The sequence below is a fragment of the Camelus dromedarius genome, chromosome 4 (genome assembly GCF_036321535.1).
Source record: "Camelus dromedarius isolate mCamDro1 chromosome 4, mCamDro1.pat, whole genome shotgun sequence".
Lineage (NCBI taxonomy): Eukaryota > Metazoa > Chordata > Mammalia > Artiodactyla > Camelidae > Camelus > Camelus dromedarius.
This window is the reverse complement of record NC_087439.1, coordinates 38,685,198-38,705,322: the sequence shown is the minus strand read 5'-3', so window position 1 is coordinate 38,705,322 and position 20,125 is coordinate 38,685,198. Positions and strand designations below refer to the sequence as shown.

Sequence of the window (20,125 nt, the reverse complement as noted above, 5' to 3'; positions counted from 1 at the left end):
TAGAACTCAAATTTTGGTCCCATTAAAGGACAGTGTCTTAACCAGTTAGAGGACTGTTTTGTTCTCAGGACCCTGAAGTGAGACCAATACAGAACAGTGAAGGACCTGACTTCTCAAGCTCCTGCTGCTGAGGGAGTACAAGGTGCATGGTACACCCCGGGCTGTTTTGCAAAGTTGTGGTGCTGCTGGGAGAGAATGGAAGAGGTAGCCAAGAGACAGACATTAAAGGTCAGGGGACATGGAGCGTTCAGAGTCCGGCTGGTGTTAGCACACCCTGGACTTTCCCACGGTCCATGCTCACTATAGCTTAACAATCTGAGGAAGGCCTTCTTCATGACAGCAATTTCCTATAACCCTTGTTTTAGTGTTTTAAAAATATGATACAAATGTCAACAGTGGGATTCTAGATTGCAGGAGGCAGACAAAATAATGTTTTCAGAGAGAATCGTTTCCTTTTTAAATTTAGAAAGCTAGCTTTGTAAAGTCCAAGTATATAATAAAAACAAAAATAAAAGTTTCCCCAGATTATGTTGTACAACAATGGGAGCGTCTTAATTTAATGTGAACCAAAGGAAATCAAGCAGTTCTGGCACTTTCACTAATTAATCATCATCCTTCTTCTTGCCTTTCATTTAAAATGTCTTTAAAAACTTGGTCTTTGTAACCAAATTATTAGCTGATAGGCATGCCAGCCAAAGGGAAGTATCCCTTTGTCAGAGAGAGAACTCTGCACCTTCCAACATATTTCTGTAGATTTTTTTTCTGAAATAAAGACAGAACCAGAGCTTTATTCTCACATTCATCCACGAATCACGGGAAATGGACATATGGGAGGAAAAGGGAGCATAGCAACAGGTGATGCTACAACAGACCCCACTAAAACCAACATGCAGCAAGACAAGAGGCCAGCCAAGAGGACCATCTGATACCCAGATGCCACTGCTGAAAAAATTCATTTCAAAGCTTGGCAGCAATTTCCTGCATCTGTCAAGTTAACCACATAAAAGACTATAGATTGACATGAAGAACCAGGCTGACAAAGAGGGCAAAAAAGAACATATCAAATGCCATAATCATCAAGAGAATGTGGTGCCAAATGAATGTTGCAAATGCATTCATTTACTCAAGTGATCTGGGATTGTATTGCTGTTTATTAAAAATGATGTCAAAAGAAGCCTGAACTGTCTACAGAAACATGTAGAAAAGCCCACAGTTGTATCTTAGCAGAAACTTTCTTTTCTGAAAGATAATCTTTCTCTCTTTCTACTTTTAGAGAACATACTTTTTCTAAAAAGTAGATATTTTTAATGCTTTTTCAGTGGATTCAGCTAACCTATCCCTATTCTATTTCTCTAAAGAATAAACAAACACATGAGAAATGCTAGAGGGAGTACAGATTTATAGTTCTATATTATATATGATAATTTGCATTCTCAACTCTTTACATGTGCAACTTCTGAAGCCCTTGACTGATCCAAACGATCATGAGGTGCAGTGAGCTGCAGTTTTGTGATTTTGAACTTCATTCTGAGGGAGGAGTCGACCACTTAGCCAGTGAAATGGTCTAGCCTCTTCAGCTCAACACAGCTTTACTGTGGATACAGTAACACTCACAAAATGATAAAGACATTTTAATGGTATGAAAAAATCCTCTAAAAGAAAATCAGTAACTAGTTTTGGTAATGGAAGTGAAGAAAAAGTGAAAAGATCTAAAATAGAACTTGGGGAGAGGTAAAGAATGAAATGATGAATTCCAAGGTAACTTGGATCTATGATGCAGACTTAGATACATGATGTGGAGTCTACCGGATGCCTGAGAACAGAAGCTAGAAATCATGGTTCATTAAACTATCTCAAGGAATGCTCCAACCAGGGCAAAAATGGGTTTTCAAAGTGAGAAGAGAAAATTGGTAAAAGCTGAAAGTGTGGTTAACTTGTGGCCTCGAGATACATTCAAGATACACGTGTCTTTCCGTGACAAATGTGGTTCAAGTCAAAGCCAGAGGCTGCAAACATTTCAGGGAAGCAACAGGCGGGGAGAGTGACTACAGAACAAACCGTTATTCTGAGTAAATAACATTCTGAGAAAGTCATTTTTTGCTGTTGTTAACAGGAAAATCAGTAGCAGCAGACCACACTATACTGAAGCTTAAAGAAGACAAGCGTTATAGGCCAAAAAAAAAAAAAAAAGACGTGTTCAGTGTAGATGAAATATGTCTTCACTAGAAGGAAATTGCTTTTCAAATTTCCATATCCAAGGAGGAGGATGGGGTGTTCAGACTTGTGGCCAGGAAAAGACTGACTCTCCTGCTTGTGGCAATATAGCTAAGTTTATGATTAAGTCAGATTTGCTCCATGTTTACTAAATCTAGGCTATTAAAAGGTAAAATAGGAAACTTTTGATGACATAGTCATTGATTAGTACAATAAAATAATGTAGAAATAATGTAATACAGTTTAATAATATAGCCTTATTTATTTCAGTGATAAAATACTAAATGCTTTATTTCTACATTTAATTCTATAAATGAAAGTACTTGAAAGGACCACTTAAATAATATTTTATTATATTTTAACTACTGTACATGATACGTAAAGGGAACAATATAGTAATATATTTGTTGATTTGGAGCTTTGGAAAGGCTGTGAATGTCAAGGGCTTACCATGGCCTCATGAAGAACCAGGAGCAAGGGCTATGTGATTTACAAGGTTGAGAGACCTGGAAAGAGCAAGGATACAGGACAGCCAAAAAAGGTAATAGCACCTTCAGCAATTATTTCCTTACTTCCACATTTTGTTTATTTATTTATTATTTTTTTAATTTATTTTTTATTTCTTATACAGCCTCTAAAGGTCACTTTTCATTTATGGTTATTACAAAATATTGGCTATATTCTCCATGTTGTACAATACTCCTTGAGCCTATCTTACACCCAACAGCTTGTTTTAATGTGATTCCATTTATATTTTGGAAAAATACTGCCTGTAGCCTTTACAAAGAATTAGTTTCTCAATGAAATCAGTGGGATTTTGTCTTGATTATAAAAAATAAAACAAAAAACAAAACTTCCTTTGAAAGAAAAGCAATGATTATATAACTTTCTTTCCAAAACGGGAGACTTTTACTTCATTTTAAAACATGTGTCATATAATACAATGGAATATAGATACCACCATTAAAAATGATAATGCAGGTTTATATTATTGACATGGGATGATTACCATGATAATGCTCTCATATAAAAAAAAAAACAAGCAACATATATAGTATGGAAATATGTATTTGGGTATACAATAAAAAAAGAAGTGAGAAAAATAGAGATATTTTCAGTTTTAAAAAATAAACTGGTGTCTAGGAAAATGTTTTCCTCATTCTTAGAGAGTAGCCGACTAACATTATTAAACATAAAATTCTTAACACTGGTTTTATAGATCTATTTAATCATGTATTTTTAATAAGTAAGTTGTAGTGGTATTTGCTTTTGCAGAAGGCTGATATTTTAAAAGCAAATAATATTTTTAAATGGTTGATATTAAATAAGTAGGCTCTTAATCTTAGAAATCTGAATTCCTTGTTTTGAGAGTTGTAAATGATTCAAAGTTTCCAATATTGAATGGTGTAGTTCAGCGGTATTTTGCAGCCAGCTCATACAGGCTTATAAGAGCCAATTGTTTAATTTTCAAATTTTTTCCTGCCAATTGATGTCACATTGGTAGCTTGAAATGGGCCACGATGGGAGTATTCACACCATGAAAATCGGCAAACATTATAAATCAGGGTCTCTTTTTATACACAGAGGATTGGGTGTTAAACATATACCAGCATGCCACTGGTCCAATTCCTAAGCCTTCATGAGATTTTTTTAAGAATATATCTTTAATAATTAAAATTTTCTTTTGACAAAAACAAGAAGTGAATTGAATAAACTCCTTTTAAAAAAGGTTTTAAAAAGGTTTTGAGCACTCTTAAGTTACTTTCTATGAAGAGGATGAAGAATGCTCTTTATTACAAGATAGACACAAGTTCTTCCGAGGATAATACACAAAACTCCTTTTCAGTAACATTTATTACAAATAATTGTGTCTTCTTATACTTATTACTATTTTCCATCTAATAGTTCAATCAGAGATTTTTTAATCTTTCTAACAAATATACTTAGAAATCCTATAAAATCTGATTTCTGTTGCTCTGACACTGAAACTTTTCCTCGAGTTTAATGAGTATGTGAAGATAGCTGGCAACTCTCTTATGATACCAGGACAAACAAGAATGTGCATGTTCTGTTTTTATAAAGTTTGATTCAGATTATTTTTAACCATTCAATGATTTTGTTGATTTTATGTAACATATTCCTATGAGTGACAGCACTCACATTACACATCTTAGACAAATTACATACCAGGGAACAACTTTGGTTATTCACAGTTGCAAAATGGCAGGGTCAGAATATAATAAATAAGGTACATTAGTACTTATTTGCTTTGTAAAAAAAAAAGTCCTTGAAATCCGCAATAAAACTCAACAAAGATACCACTTACAAACTATAACATTTATGGCTGGGTTTTGTGGTCATAGATATTATAGAAAGAGGACTAACTAAAGAAAATGAGAAATATTTGAAGATGTAATTTGTTCCAACAATGAATGTTATCTGATAGCTATACTGAGGGTTAAATAGAGAAACAGAAAAATCCCAGAGGTAAGACAAATTGGTAGACCTACGCTTCACCAGAATAAACTGGTATTTTATTAAAATATGTTAAACATGGTAAAGAAAGCTAGGACTTTGGCAATGTTTTTTAATTTCAAGCCCTGGAGGTAAGGTTTCAGAGTTTAGAGCTGAGCCTAATGTTACAAATAAATTAATAATTAATAATTAGTTTTAAGCTCATTGTATGACAAAGTACCATGAATATAGTAAATAAAAATTATGAATCTGAAAACATTTTAATATTTCATTGTGCAAATGCCTATAGGATACAGGCAAAGTATAATGAATATCAACTGATACCACTTAAATCACAATAATTTACATTAAAATGGATGTTAAAATGTACCTTTAGCTTATGCTCTTTTCTGTTGATAATGACAGCTGTAATCTGTTGGTCCATAAAAATGAGAATAGTACAAAGCAAAGCTGGAATAATAGCAGCTATCACTGTCCACCATGGATTTGGACCTAAAGGTGTAACAAACCAGCCACGATCATCTCTTGTGGGCTGTGAAAATTAAAGAATTTATAGTTATTAACAGGATTACTGAATAGCCAATCAAATTAAGACTTATAGATGCTACCAGGAAAACCTTAATTATAAACTGATATGCCAAGTGAGTTATATTTAATAATGATAATGATATTCACAAAGCATTTCTAAGGTACCAGGCACCATTCTAAGTGCTTTAAATATTTTAACTCATTTTTTTCTTTACAATACTCTAAAGAAGATACAGTAAGGAAACTAAGGCTTAGAGAGGTTCAGTAAATTTCCCAAAGTCCCAAAGCCAGAAAGTGGTGGAGACGGGATTTGAACTCTGAGGGACTGGCTCAAAAGGGATACCTATACTAAACAGAACAATATTAATATTTACCATTTAACATTTATGATGGGTAAATTTATTTACATTTACAAATATCACATTGACAACTGTGTATAACGTTTATCTTAGATGTGTCCAAGCCACTATGTGAAAACAGCAAAAAGGCACTTGGTCACGTCATGAGCTCAAGGAAGGGCTCTAAACATGGCTGGTGCCTAAGATGAGTCCCAAAGGAATTCATTTTGACAATTCTTTGAGGAAGTCCCCAGCTCTGTTTGATATGTGAGAAAACTGAGGCTCAGCGTGGTTAAGTAACTGGCCCAAGGTCACATTCTTAGTCAGTAACATGGTCAGAACTCTATACCAGACCTAATTTTATGTTTTCCGAGCCCTATCCATTGTGCAATTGTACATCAAGATAATGCATTTTCCTCAGTTTCAAATGCTTCCTTATCTTTTAGGAAGATAGATATTCCAACTGGAATAATTGACAGGAAATTTTTTTCATGCAGTATCTATTTCTCTGATTTCTATTCTTTAAAAATATTGGACCACAGTTTTAGTCATGCTTGTGGGTATTCTATTTACTGCTCCATAAATCTATATTCTTTATATTTTCATGAAAATCCCAAGTGCTAGTGTTATAGCCATCATCTGAATAAAGATTAGACCTACGGAGATGGAGAGATAGTAAATGCTATGGTAACTTCACCTTGAAAACACTTGGTACTTGTAGTTTTGGAGACGGGATCCCAATGGCATAGTCAATTAAAACCATACACAGAATGGTAAGAAAGACAGCAAAGTCACTCACTATGGATCGAACCTAAAAATAATGAAAACACTTGTCATTTGAAGGAACTATAAATAGTGAGGAATACTCAAGAACATAATCTAGAATCACATTTTATAAACACTTTATAACATAATATCACAGTATTATATTTTATGCATACTACAGTATTATCATTAGCTCTGTCAGAACCTTAGTATATATTTATGCACCTCTGTCATTAAGATGAATACACACTCAACCTTTCCAGAATGAGGCATTGTGGAATAGCTACAACGGTGATTGTGCTGTTTTCAGTATTTATTTAAAATCTAAGTTTACTATGGGAATCTTGCATGATACCACCACACCAGCAGTGCTGATAAAAATTTGTTTATTATGAACTCAAGTGTGTGAATCATCATCATAACACAGAATAAGGTTGCATGGCTAGAACTTGGCTAAATTTTAGTACTCTTTCTCACACAGGTAGCGTATCAATACGAAAAACCTGCTGCACCCTAAAATGAAACTTTTAATTTTCAGTGAAGAAGCATAATATTTTAATCAGTTTATCTGAGATTTACAGATAAGTATGGCAGCAGGTAATGTGCATAATAGAGTGGGTAAACTTAGAAGTTACTCTGTGTAAGCCAATTTTAAAAGCCATCTATCACTTATAAAGCCTTCTCTGAGCAAAAGTCCTTATACAGTTATCAACAAGAGCTGGCTTTTATTGGGATGCCTTTGTAACACACACAAAATACAGGGGTTTATTATTTTAACTTACAAAACATAATTTTTTATTAATCAAATTAAGGTTTGGGGAAAGAAATGAATTTACACCTGAGGGAAGGATGAGGGAACAAAAATAAAAGTTTTCTCTCAAAGAGACAGTTCTTAAAACATTTTCCCAGAGTGGAACTTTCATCACAATCTTTTAGTTCATCCCTAAAAGGCTTGTCTTTTTATTTCTTTTCTTTCCTTTTCTTTTCTCTTTCTTCCTTTCTTTCCTTCTCTCTCTTTCCTTCTTTCCTTTTCTTTTCTTTCTCTCTCTGCCTTTCTTTCTTTCCTCCCTCCCTCTCCTTTCCTTCCTTCCTTTTGCTGAGTCAGACATTATAGGTGTCACTTTGCAGTGTTAAATATTGAACTAAGCTGTTCGTTTACTTTCCTTTCCAAATATGCAGATGCGAACATGGCGGGTTAGGGGGAGAGAATGACACTTTAAAAACGAAAAAGAGAATAGTGTTCCAACGAGTCTTGCTGGGGCTTTCCCGATTCCAGAATGTAACGGTAGCTCCTAAGAGGTATCTGTCAGGCTGGGCTAGTTCCCACTGTTCACCATGCAAGAAAGGGACAATCAGTAATGCAGTGTGTGCTTTTGAATTCCAAAAGCACAAGTGGGGATGTGGGAGTTTCTCTTTGGGATCCTAAGTTAGGAGAAAGCCTGGAGGGAACGTGCACACCTAGCACCTGTATCACAAAACGCTTTCTCTTCACCTCCCACAGGGCATCTAGTCCTAACCTGGCAGTTCCATCACACAAAAACCTTCAGTGGCTCCTTTAATGACAGCAGTTGCTCTTTCTTTTTTTCTAAAACACGTGTGACTCCATAATATGCTTTTTGTTGGTTTTCATTTTGATCAGAAGAATTATAGTCAAAGTACCTTGGTTGGAAAATAGCGGCTAGTCTTGAACTGCTTCAGGGTGGCTGACAGAGTAACTGTGGAAAAGAACAGGATCACTGACCAAAATAGAACATCTGGAACATAGGGGTGCTCGTGGCCACAGGCTCGTCCAACATACTCTCCATGCAATGATTTGCATTCCTGCCAGAGGAAGTAAAACAAAGTATTAAAGGAAAACAGCGGACATATTTCTTTCAGAAAACTAACATCTTAAGATCAATTGCAGCTGAGTTGCTTAAGTTTTTTCAATTATGGCTCCTGTTTGGATCAATAGTGAGCAATATGAACATTTAAAATTCTTGCCTTTTTGGGAGTGGAGAAGTATAGCTCAGTGGTAGAGTGTGTGCTTAGCAGGTACAGGTCATGAATTCAATCCTTAGGACCTCCATAAAATTAAAAATAATAATTCCTGCTTTTTTCAAATTAAATTTAAATCTAAACAACTAATTGATTTACTAATCATCATCTTAATTAATTTTCACATCAACCCTATAAAATAGGTAGATGCTATTATTTTTATTTCATGTTTGAGGAAATTGACGTGTAGAGAAGTAATTTGCTATGGCCTCACCGCTGCTGCGTGGCAGCGGAGTTGTGATACAAATACGGTGCTTATGATGGGAATATAATTGCATATTAAAGAAGAACAATGATTTTGTATAATTATCTATTTCAAAAACTCCCACAAAAGGTGAGAAAGGCAACAAGAAAACTATGATATATTATTACCAGAATGAAATTGGGAGTCAAAGATGAGGCTTGAATTTAAATTATATAACAAGAAGAAAAAAGTTACTATATGAGCAAGGTAAAGTTCATATTTACTATGACTTCTTCATGGTCTTTTTTTTTTTCCTAAGTTCCCTAAAGGATCATCACTAATTGCTGCCTTAGCCATGAGGTGGCAGCAAAGTCAAAAAAATTTCCTTTCTTTGAGGAAAACCGAGGGTTTTAAACATTAATATTTTGAAATAAAAGATTTCTTTTAAACTCATTTTGGTTTCTATTATTTTATTTTAAAGATAATCATACTGAATTTTAATCTTTTTATTTCAAAACAGAGAAATGAATGGCTTAAGTGATCCAGTGATCTCAATAGTACTTGAGATATTCTGGACGCGAACAAAAACTGAATTGTGACATGGTACAGAAAGGTCTTAAGAGAAAAATATAGATGGATGGATTGATCACCAACACAGAGAATGCCCAATGAACAAAGCTTCAGGCCCTGGAATCCCTGTATAGCAGGAAGTAAACACCTTCAAAAGATTCTAGGCTAAATCAAAGACCACTACATTGTTACCCAAAAACAAATAATACAATCTACTTAGGACAGCTACACCTAAGGCTATAATTCTTGAGAAATATGGTTAGTATACCTTATAATTATCTAAATTAATTCTGTTCCCCTTTCTAATCTAACTGCAAATACTACATTCCTTGCTAAAGTTGAATTCCAATTATCCATGTTAATACAGAGCACAGTAACTTGGCCAACTGAAAAACGAAAGAAAAATCCCCAGGCCTTAATTATAGCTTTAATTTTTCCTTCTCTTAAAACTCTGTTAAAATAAATAAAGTAGCAAAAATGAATTCTTGTATTTTTCAGCCCCTTCTCTTACCCCTTGTCCAGAAATGCTAGTAAGGAAATTACTAAGCAAAACAATGGTTAAGAAGAATGGCTAAATACAAAGAGGATTTAGAAGCTCCACTGTAAACACGTTATCTATAGATTTGTGATTTTCAGTCTTTTGCGCAGACATAAAAGTCTACCAAGTCTTGGACTTGACTGGGTCTTGTTCTCAATTCTTAAGAACATAGAAGCCATTTAAAGGCTCGTTTAACTGTCTTCTATAATAAATTGCCAATAGCTTGCCTAGTTTAATTCAAAACAAATTTGAAAAGCATATTTATTTTTTCGGGACAGTATCTTATTTAAAAAAGGAAAAATTATGACCTACAAAATTCTACATTTATTTTCTGGTGTATATTAACTGTACCCCTAACACACACACACAAACACACACACACACACACACACACACACACACACATCCTGAGATTTGAAAGTGAAAACTGAATCTAAATCCTGTTCTCTTATTTTGAGTCTCACATATGGTTTCACTTATAAAAATGAAAAAAAAATGCTTGTTGACAAACTCGTTACTACTAATTATTCTTCAACACGTTCTAAGATTCTACAACTTTATAAGTTGGAAAAAATTAAGTTTGATAAAATAAGAAATTAAAGTTGGCATTAGTGTCCTGCCCCTTATTTATGTATAAGCTAAATATGTAATTCTGGCACTGAAACAACTCTTAACGAATTGCTAGTTAATTGCTTGTGAATATTTTAAACCTTGCCTAGGAATTCTTACAATGACAGATTTTGAGATACTGCTAAATTATATATAAACATAGAAACCTAAGTATTCTAGCTTGCTATAAAACACTTGAATTAAGCATTATTCACAATAACTAAGATATGGAAGTAACCTAAATGTCTGTCAATGGATGAATGGATTAAGAAAACGTAGCATAAATATACCATCGAATATCATTCACCCTTAAAAAGAAGGAAATCCTGTCATGGCAACAACATGGATGAATCTGGAGGACATTAGGCTAAGTGAAATGTCAGACACAGAAAGACAAATACTCTATGGCTTATGTGGAATCTAGAAATGTCACACTCATAGAGGCAGAGAGTGGAATGATAGTTGATGGTTACCAAGGGCTGGAGGGAGAGGAAAAATAGGGGATACTGGTCAAAGGGTACAAAGTTTCAGTTATGCAGGGTGAATAAATTATGATCTAATGTATCACATGGTGATTATGGTTAATAATACTGCATTAAATAGTGAAAATTTGTTGAGAGAGTAGATCTTAATTGCTCTCACACACACAAACACACAAAGGTAACTATGTGAAGTGATAGGTATGTTAATTAGCTTGACTGTGGTTATGCATTCACAATGTGTACATATATCAGAACATCACATTACACATCTTAAATATATACAATTTTTTTCAATTATACCTCAATAAAGCTGAAAAACAAAATGAACCAAAACAAAACATTTGCATTAAACAGTAAATTTGTGATATGAGACTATTTTTCAAGACAATCATTAAGTGTTTATTGAATACTTACTATGCATACGGCTGTTTGGGAGAATCAAAGAAAGCTAAAGTTTTTCGCCCTTGCTGAGTTAGCAAGGTATAAATTATAATTCATGAGATACGTAACAATTCAATTAAAAATTATCAAATGAATAATATACTAAGTCAATATTATATCACAATTTTTATAAAACTAGTTATAATAGCCATTAGCACAGTGCTTTGTTGATAAAATGCTTTGCATGATACTGATAATTAAGCTGAGGAAAAAACCCCAGCATAACAATTAAGACAAAAAAATTTTATGGTCCTTGCTGACTTACAAGATTTTTTCATTATGTAGCATTTCTTTTGGTGATAAACACTATTTCTAGTCAAGATTAGCAATTATCCATTGCAAAAAAACTGCTTTTAAGTATTGAAAAATAATATGAAAATTTCTATCAGAAACAATACATAGTACAGAACTCAAACAAAACAAAACAAAACGAAACAAAACAAAACAAAACAAAACAAAACAACAACAACAAAAAAACCCTGCTAGATTTGCTTTGATTGCAAAATATTTTTCACTGTACTCCACTTGACCTAAAGCTTCTAATATTTAAAATTAACTCATGGCTAGCTAGATCAATAGTGCTGTGAGTCTCTTAGAAAATTATTATTCAGAACTTGCTACTAGATAGAATCAATATTATTATTTAACATTAAATTATTCAGTAATAAAAAACACATAGAGCAAATGATCATGTTAAGTGAATTAAAGATGGGATTATTGGGTTTCTGCATTGAAGGGGACACCAAGGTGAGGGGTACAAGCAAGGGACTCCTGAGACATAATATCCTAGTAGTTTATAAAAGAATATAAATGGAAGATGCACTGCTGAGTGGATCAACCATGATTCCATGTCTAAATTCTGAATAACTGTAGCATTCTTTCTTGTTCAGCTCATCAATTCTTTTATTGGTCAATTTAAACAGCTCTCTGAATGGAAGCAGTCTGGTAATGCTATTTTTCCTAGGGAGAAACAGAACAGAATAAACAACAACAAAAGAAAATAACAAAAGTAAGTGAAGGCTTATTCTAGAGAAAATGATTAGGGTAAGAAAAAAGGTAGTAAAATAAAGGTCAAGGTAAAATTTTAAACAGAGGGTAAATAATTTGATTTTGATTCTGAAAGAAAGCATTTCATGAGGAAAATTGAGAAAACAGGCAATTAGGTCAGCTGTTCTTATAAGAATCATGTTTAGAGTTTTATAATGTTTGTACAATGAAGAAGATTTCTGTGTGTCCCTAACTGGCTCATTTACTAAAATGATACGTTTTTCTTAAAATGAACTAGAATTCATATTGCTTTATGCTGATGGTTATAATGGGATTTCAGCTTATACAGGGAGGTACAGCTTTGCATTGAATGCTTGTAACTGGGAAGAACAGAAAAGAAACTAAGATGACTCAGATTTTAATACCTTTTAATATTTCCAATTATGAGGTATGATTGACCAGAAGTCAAAGATGAAAATGTAGGTGGAAAAAAGAGGTGTACAAATTTACAAGAGATTAAGAGGAACTGAGGAATGCAGCTATGAGGGGGAAAAAAAAAGATACAACAAAAAGGAAGAAAGCCAAAAATTTCTTTACACATACAGGATTTAACTATGATAGGTGGAAATACGTTACCATTTTCTTTCTTATGAGAGATAAGGAGAAAATGAAAGAAAAACCTTCCTAAGGGAGGTGCCAGATTTTTGTTAAGAAAAGTGACTTTGGTTCTTCCCTGAGAGTTCAACATTTATACTAAAATATTAACAAACATCCCCCTCCCCCTCAACACATTCTGAACAGCTGAAGCATTATTCCAGATTAAAGCGTCCTGGGTTCTTTATACAGAAAACTGACTTAGTTCTGCCATATGGTTTTATTTAGGTCAATACCACTCTTATTTAATGTGCCTTGAGTTAATCTAGTCAAATTATGCTGTATATGTGTGCTCTTAGAGTAACTCAGGACTGTTAACTACTGGAAAAGCTTAATAATAAAAGAAAACCCTAGTTTGCTGATGAATACTTGAATTGGATGAAATTAAAAATAAAGCCAAAATTATCATTTTTACAACAGTATGCATTCAAAACAATTTATTTTAGTGGGAATAATTCATTCAAAATGTCAATAAAAGCCCTTATAGTAGTAAGATTCCAGATATGACTTATTTTTTAATGTTTCACTTACTGACACAGTTAGGTTCTCCCAAATTATGTCAGAGGCAGAAATATTGGACTCCCTCCATTCCTTCAATGTATCATTGCTAGGATTATGTGGTTCCACACAGTTACACCTGAAAAGGCAAAATAGTGTCTTTTGTGAAATAAATATCTTTTTGTCATCATACCTAAAACAAATGTGTAATAGGTCCTTCTCTCCCAATCACAACCTTCCTCCATTTGAGATAAGACTAAACTCCAAAACGCACTATTTCCAGACAGCAGGATAGATGTATTGCTAGGACACTAGATCACTCTATAATGTCTCCTAGAATGAGAGGTCATTCCCTCTCTGTCCCAGATAGTGTAGGTTCAAACACAGGGCTTTTTGGCCCTTTCAAACAAAGATGCTTTCTAGACCTCACAACAACCATTTGCCCCTAAATTATAAGTCAAGTGGGGAAAAAAATTAAAAAACTCAAACCTACTATTATAACTTACTTATTTTATTAGAACTGGACAACCGTATCAATTAAAATGGGAATTATTTAACTCATATTCTAAAGATCTTTTTGCTATGTTATTTAAAATTAAAGCTAGATTGAAGCAAGAACCCTAAGTACTCAGGATTTACTGTTCTTTGTGAAGAGTGACAGTCCTATTAAAAATCAATCAATATGCACAAGTTTTTGAGTACCTACATATAAGGTAACATGATGAATGCAGGGTGGAGAAAGAATAGAGAGAATGAGTTAAGTTTTATGTAACAGAAAACAATTTTTGACCTCGTGTTCTTTGTAACTTTATAAGTAAATGAGAAGACGCAAGCAAAAATTACCAACAAATCAATGGTTTTACATGTTAATTTCAATTTATAAATAGTTTGTTTCCAAAAATTTATTCATAAGCCTATGATATGCCATTCAGAAAGCATTTTCTTACAGAAGCATTTTATAAAAATGGTGGCTGGGCTCCCAGATTAAGCCACATATACTATAAAACTTGAAAATTAGTTGGACTACTGTTTTAGTGATACTAATCGAATTGCAGAATCCAACTATATTTCTAATATTACTTCTGTAGGAAAATATCTTATAGTTTCTACGTGGTAAATTCCTCTTCATAAACAACAGTCACTCTTCTGTCTTCTACTTCAGAAATTTAGTCTGTTTTTCTTTACCACCACTCATTCATTCTTCGAAGAGTACTGTGTCTATTATTTATTAAAAAAAAAACTTTACTTGATTTGGGCAACACAGACAGACATGTTCCTGCTTTCCCTAGGGGAGGATACAGTATTCTCCAGCTGGGCTCACTTGGGGCTGGGCCTCTAAGAGGGTAGATGATTCCAGTGAGAAAGTTAGTGACAAGGGTTTTAAGGGAATGGGGTATGGAAGCATTAACTAACTCTGATCAGCTGTAGTGACCTCCATGTCATGAGAGGGAGGAGCTACAGCAGAAGGGAAACAAAGGCATCTGAGATGCAGTAACAGCCATTCATTAATGCAATTTATTCAAATCTGTAGGTTTCTAAGTCCCAGATTAGTTGTATATAATCATAGAACACAGGCCTTTGTGTCAGAAAGCTCTGTCCTTTACAGGTTATGTGTCCATGGGCAAATTATTTAAGCATTCTAAATTTTGGTTTCCTCATTGGTAACATGGGGATTAAAATGCTTACCTAGTAGAGCTATTATGAAGAATAAGAAACATAATTATATTAAGTGCCTGATATACATTTAGGCTGTTTTGAAATTGTAGCTGCCATCATCATGATGTTTACCATCAATATTTTCTGGTTCATTTTTCAGTTTTTCATAAAATGTAATAATACGGTTACCTTTCAATTGATATAACACAAAAAACACTAGGCTTTCTCTAACATGCTGATACTCTTTGTATTTTGCTTCCAATGCTTTAAAGAGAATTAAATTCCAACCAGCATTAAAATAGTGTTGCTACTACAAGAATCTATCAAAAGAAACAAAGTTCTTGTTTAATTTTGATTTTGTGTCATTAGATTGCTAGACAAATATAGTTTATATATGTATATATAAGTTAGTATATGTATATAAAGAGAATAATTTTGTTTTTAAAAGCTTGAAGTATTAAAAAAGAAATAGCAGTAAAACCATTAAATCACTTAATATTTTCTAAAATTGAGGATCAGATTTGGCTTCTAGTTTAAGAAAGAGGACTGAACACACATGCTTATTTTCCTTCATTACCTAGAATTCATTAAGCAAAAGAATAATATAAAAAGAAACATGAAGGGAAACATCAACAAAAAAAGAGATGTAAACAAATGGAGTATGAAAAGCATATGAAAGCAGGATGTTTGAAAAAGCAGAACAGAAGAATAATACCAGTAACAGTAGTATTTTTACATTTAATCCTTAAAATGGGTGGCATTAGTCACATGAAAATATTGAGATGTAAGTGACTTGGCCAAGATTACACAGATAGGAAAGTCAGAGCCAGAATTTAAACCTAGGCAGTCCACTCCTAATCACTAACTAAAAATATGTATCTCCCTCCAACTTCAGTAAAGGAGGGACCTGGCCTGCCCAGTAGAATCCCAAAGAGGGTCTGGACTAAGAGAAGGAGTCATATGCAACAAAGAAATAGAGTAAGAAGTGAAACTGAAGGTATGAGAATTAGTTAAAGTTTGACTATACAGCAGTTAATTTCAGAGATCTTCCCCAACTGCTACATACCTAAATACATACTTCTCCTCCACAGAATGGCATCAGTCTTTTCTCTCAGCAATACCATCAATATTATGCGGCAAGATTATTTTGAATCTAGAGTTCTATATTGAACTAAATCATCAAATCAAATGTAAGAAAAAATTTTTGAAAGTTTACTTGGTATTTTAGTTTTCCTTCCATGCATCCTTAATTAGAGAGAAAATTTATAAATAAAAAAGGAAGATATGGGATGAAGAAAAGAGTGGTTCCAACCTAGGAAAGCAATGAAAGAACTCTCAGAAAGACAAATGTAGGGTAGAGATCAAGAATGAATCAGGGAAGAAGTGACATCACAAGATGGCTGAATAGAAAGTCCCAGCTCTCTTTTCCCCACAGAAACACCAATTTAACAACAATATATGGACCAAAATATTGTGATGAGAATTCCAGAATCCAGTTAAGATGTTGCAGTACCTGAGTACAAAGCTGTGAACAGCCACATTCAAAAGGGTAAGAATGGCAATTTTCACTTTAACTGCATCAGACCCTCCTCTAAGCTGACACAGGTTAGTGGTGGTAGAGAATACCCTAGCTCACATTATTTTGCACCAGGGGGTGAAAAGAAAAGCAGAGGCTACATCTGCCATTCCAGCTCTTCAGAGTGCTGACTGAGGGGCTGGTATGTGTTTTGTCTCATTCAGAGCACTGATAGAACTCTTATGGTTTGGGTGTTTGAGTGCCACTGAGAATAAAGAAGAGTAAAGAAAGTGGCTTGCAGTGACTAGGATGGCTCAGTGCAATCAGGGGCAGGGAAACAACTTGAGGCTTCTCTTCTATAGAAGGAGTGGGAGGAGCATATAGCTGGTGTTCAAGCTTTTTGGAAGAGTGCCCAAGGGACTGGTATCTGTCTTACCTGACCCAGGGTGCTGATGGGGAGTCAGTATATATGGTGGATACCTGGAGGCCTCAGAGAACAAAAGATAGCAGGGCAGCTTGCTACTGTAGAACCAGAGAACTTGCAGTGCCACAGACTGACACCAGAAGGAGCAAAAGATCATGAGCTTTTGGAAAAAGAAATCAGCAACATTATCTAATTGAGAAATTGTACACACAGGCTCAGAGAATTTGTAACCCCTTCCCTTCAAAAAAAAGGTTACAGGGGCCCCTCAAGCTGATTAGTAAGGGTCTTCAGCTGTATAAAAAGCCAGTCCATAAAGAACTAGGAGAGGTGGGTGTTATTTCAAATGTGCCAATTACAAAACAAAGTTCTGGGACACATGAAGAAACAGGAAAAAATGGCCCAAACAAAGGAATAAAATAAATCAGAATAAATAGAATAAAATACAACTTGTCTTAAAGAAATGGAGGTATACAAATTATCTGGCAGAGAACTAAAATAACCATCCTAAAGATACTCTATGAGCTCAAGAGAATGATGCATAAACAAAATGAGAATATCAACAAAAAGATAGAAAATATTAAAAGGAACCAAACAGAAATTTTGGAGATAAAAATGCAACAATTGAACTGAAAAATTCACTAGAGATGTTTAACCTCAGACTCAGTCAAGCAGAAGAAAGAGTAAGTGAACTTGAAAACAGGTCATTTAAAATTATCCAGTCAGAAGAACAAAAAGACAAAAGAATGCAAAAGAATGAGGAAATCCTGAAGAGCATATGGAATATCATAAGCAAGAATATACACATCATGGGAGTCCCCTAAGAAGAATAAAGAGAATGAGGGACAGAAAGCTTCTTTAAAGAAACAGTGACCCAGAAGTTCTTGAAACTGGGGGAGGAAATGACATTCATATTTAAGAAGCCCAATAAATTCTAACCATAGGGAATCCAAACAAATCCACACTAAGACACAGTATAATCAAATGATTAAAAGTCAAATACAGAGAGAGAATTTTGACAGCAGCAAGAGAAAACTGAATCACCATGTGCAAGAGAAGTTTCACAAGACTATTTAGTGGATTTTTCAGCAAGAACTCTATAGGCCAGAAGACAGTGGGATGATAAAGTCGAAGTGCTAAAAGGGAAAAACTGTCACCCAAGAATACTATATCCAGAAAAAAAAAAAAGGATACTAGAAAAATAAAGCATTCCTAGATTGAAAAAAAAAAAGCAGAAGGAGTTCATTACTACTAGATTTGCCTTAAAATAAATGCTAAAGGGAATCCTTCACATTCAAACAAAAGGATGCTAAACAATACAAAAGCATATGAAAATGTAAAGCTTGCTAATAAAGACAAATACATAGACAAATACAAAATATTGTAATGATGGTATATAAATCACTTTTAATTCTGGCATAGAAGTTGAAGGACAAAAGGATTAAAAAACTAGTACTATAAAAATGTGTTAAAGGATACACAATATAAAAGAATGTAATTTGTGACATCAATAATATCAAAAGTGTAAGGGGGGAAGTAAAAGTGAAGAGTATTTGTATACAATTGAAGTTAAGCTTTTATCAGCTTAAGTTAGATTGTTATAAATATAAGATGTTTTATGTAAGCCCCGTAGTAATCACAAAGAAAATACCTTTTTATATAGAAAATACACAGAAGAAACTAAGAAAGGAATCAAAATATGTCATTATCCAAAAAAAGTCAACAAAACAAAAAGAAAAAGAAAGAGACAGGGAAGAGGGGACAAAATACTACAAGACAGACAGAAGACAACAAAACGGCAATAGTAACTACTTAAAGGTAAATGGATTCAACTCCTCAATCAAAGACAGAGTGACTAAATGGATTAAAAAAGAATACAAGGTCCAACTATATGCTATCTAGAAGAGACTTTTGATTTAAGAACACACATACAGTGAAAGTTAAAGTATAGGAAAAAAATATTATAGGCAAATGGTAACCAAAAGAGAGCAGGGATCAGGGTGGGCAATAATCATATCAGACACAATAGACTTTAAGTCCAAAACTGTTAAAACAGAACAAGAAGGACATTATATAATGATACAGATGTCAACTAACCAGGAAGATATAACAATTAAAAATACATACTCACCTAACAGCAGAGCACCCAAAAATATGAAGGAAACATTGACAGAACTGAAGGGAAAGATAGATAGTAACACAATAATACTAGGAAATTTCAATACCTCACTTTAAAGTAATGGATATAATCCAGATGGAAGAAAAATAAGGAAACAGAAGACTTGAACAACACTATAGGCCAAATGACTCTAATAGCATATATGGAACATTTCACCTAACAGCAGCAGAATACACAATGTTCTCAAGCACACACAAAACATTCTCCATAATAGATTACACATTAGGTCACAAAACTAGTCTTAACAAATTCAAGAAGACTGAAATCACAGAAAGTGTATTTTCCAACCACAGTGCAATTAAACTAGAAATCAGTAACATAAGGTAAACTAAAAAATTCACAAATACATGGAAATTAAACAGCACACCCTTAAACAACCAATAGGTCAAAGAAGATACAAATGTCTTGAGACAATGAAAATGAAAACAACATACTAAACTTACAGGGTTCAGCAAAAGCAGTACTAAGAGGGAATTTTATAGCAATAACTGCCTATATTAAAAAGAGGAAAATTCTCAAATAAACAACCTAACTTTAAACCACAGGGAACTGGAAGAAGAAAAACAAACTAAGCCCAGAGTTAGCAGAAGGAAGGAAACAATAATCATTAGAGCAGAAATAAATGAAACAGAGATTAGAAGAACAACTGTAGAGATCAATGAAACTGAGTTGATTTTTTAAAAAAATCAACAAAACTGACAAACTTTTAGGTAGACTAAGAAGAAAATAGAGAAGACTCAAAATTACAAATGAAACAGGAGACATTACAACTGATGCCACAGAAATTCAAAGGTTTATAAGAGATTACTATGAGCAGTTTCAAGACAACAAATTGAATAGCCTGGAAGAAATGGATAAATTCCTAGAAACATGTAATCCACCAAGACTGAATCATGAAGAAACAGAAATTCTGAGCAGACCTATACCTAGTATGGGGATTGAATCAGTAATCCAAAACCTCCCAACAAAGAAAAGCCCATGACCAGACGGTTTCACTGGAAAATTCTACCACACATTAAAGAATTGATGCCAA

General features: G+C 33.8%; 1 protein-coding gene across 6 annotated transcripts in view; it reads right to left on the bottom strand.

The window, feature by feature from the left end:
- The window catches only part of SLC4A10 (solute carrier family 4 member 10), a 250,903-nt gene that overhangs the window by 29,154 nt on the left and 201,624 nt on the right, over positions 1–20,125 (bottom strand). For all 6 annotated transcript variants that reach the window (XM_064484852.1, XM_064484849.1, XM_064484850.1 and 3 more), the window contains 4 exons: positions 13,354–13,459; positions 7,980–8,141; positions 6,253–6,366; positions 5,060–5,221 (listed from right to left, as the gene is read on the bottom strand). In XM_064484852.1, coding sequence (XP_064340922.1) covers positions 5,060–5,221; positions 6,253–6,366; positions 7,980–8,141; positions 13,354–13,459 — 544 coding nt within the window. The remainder of the gene's footprint in view (positions 1–5,059; positions 5,222–6,252; positions 6,367–7,979; positions 8,142–13,353; positions 13,460–20,125) is intronic.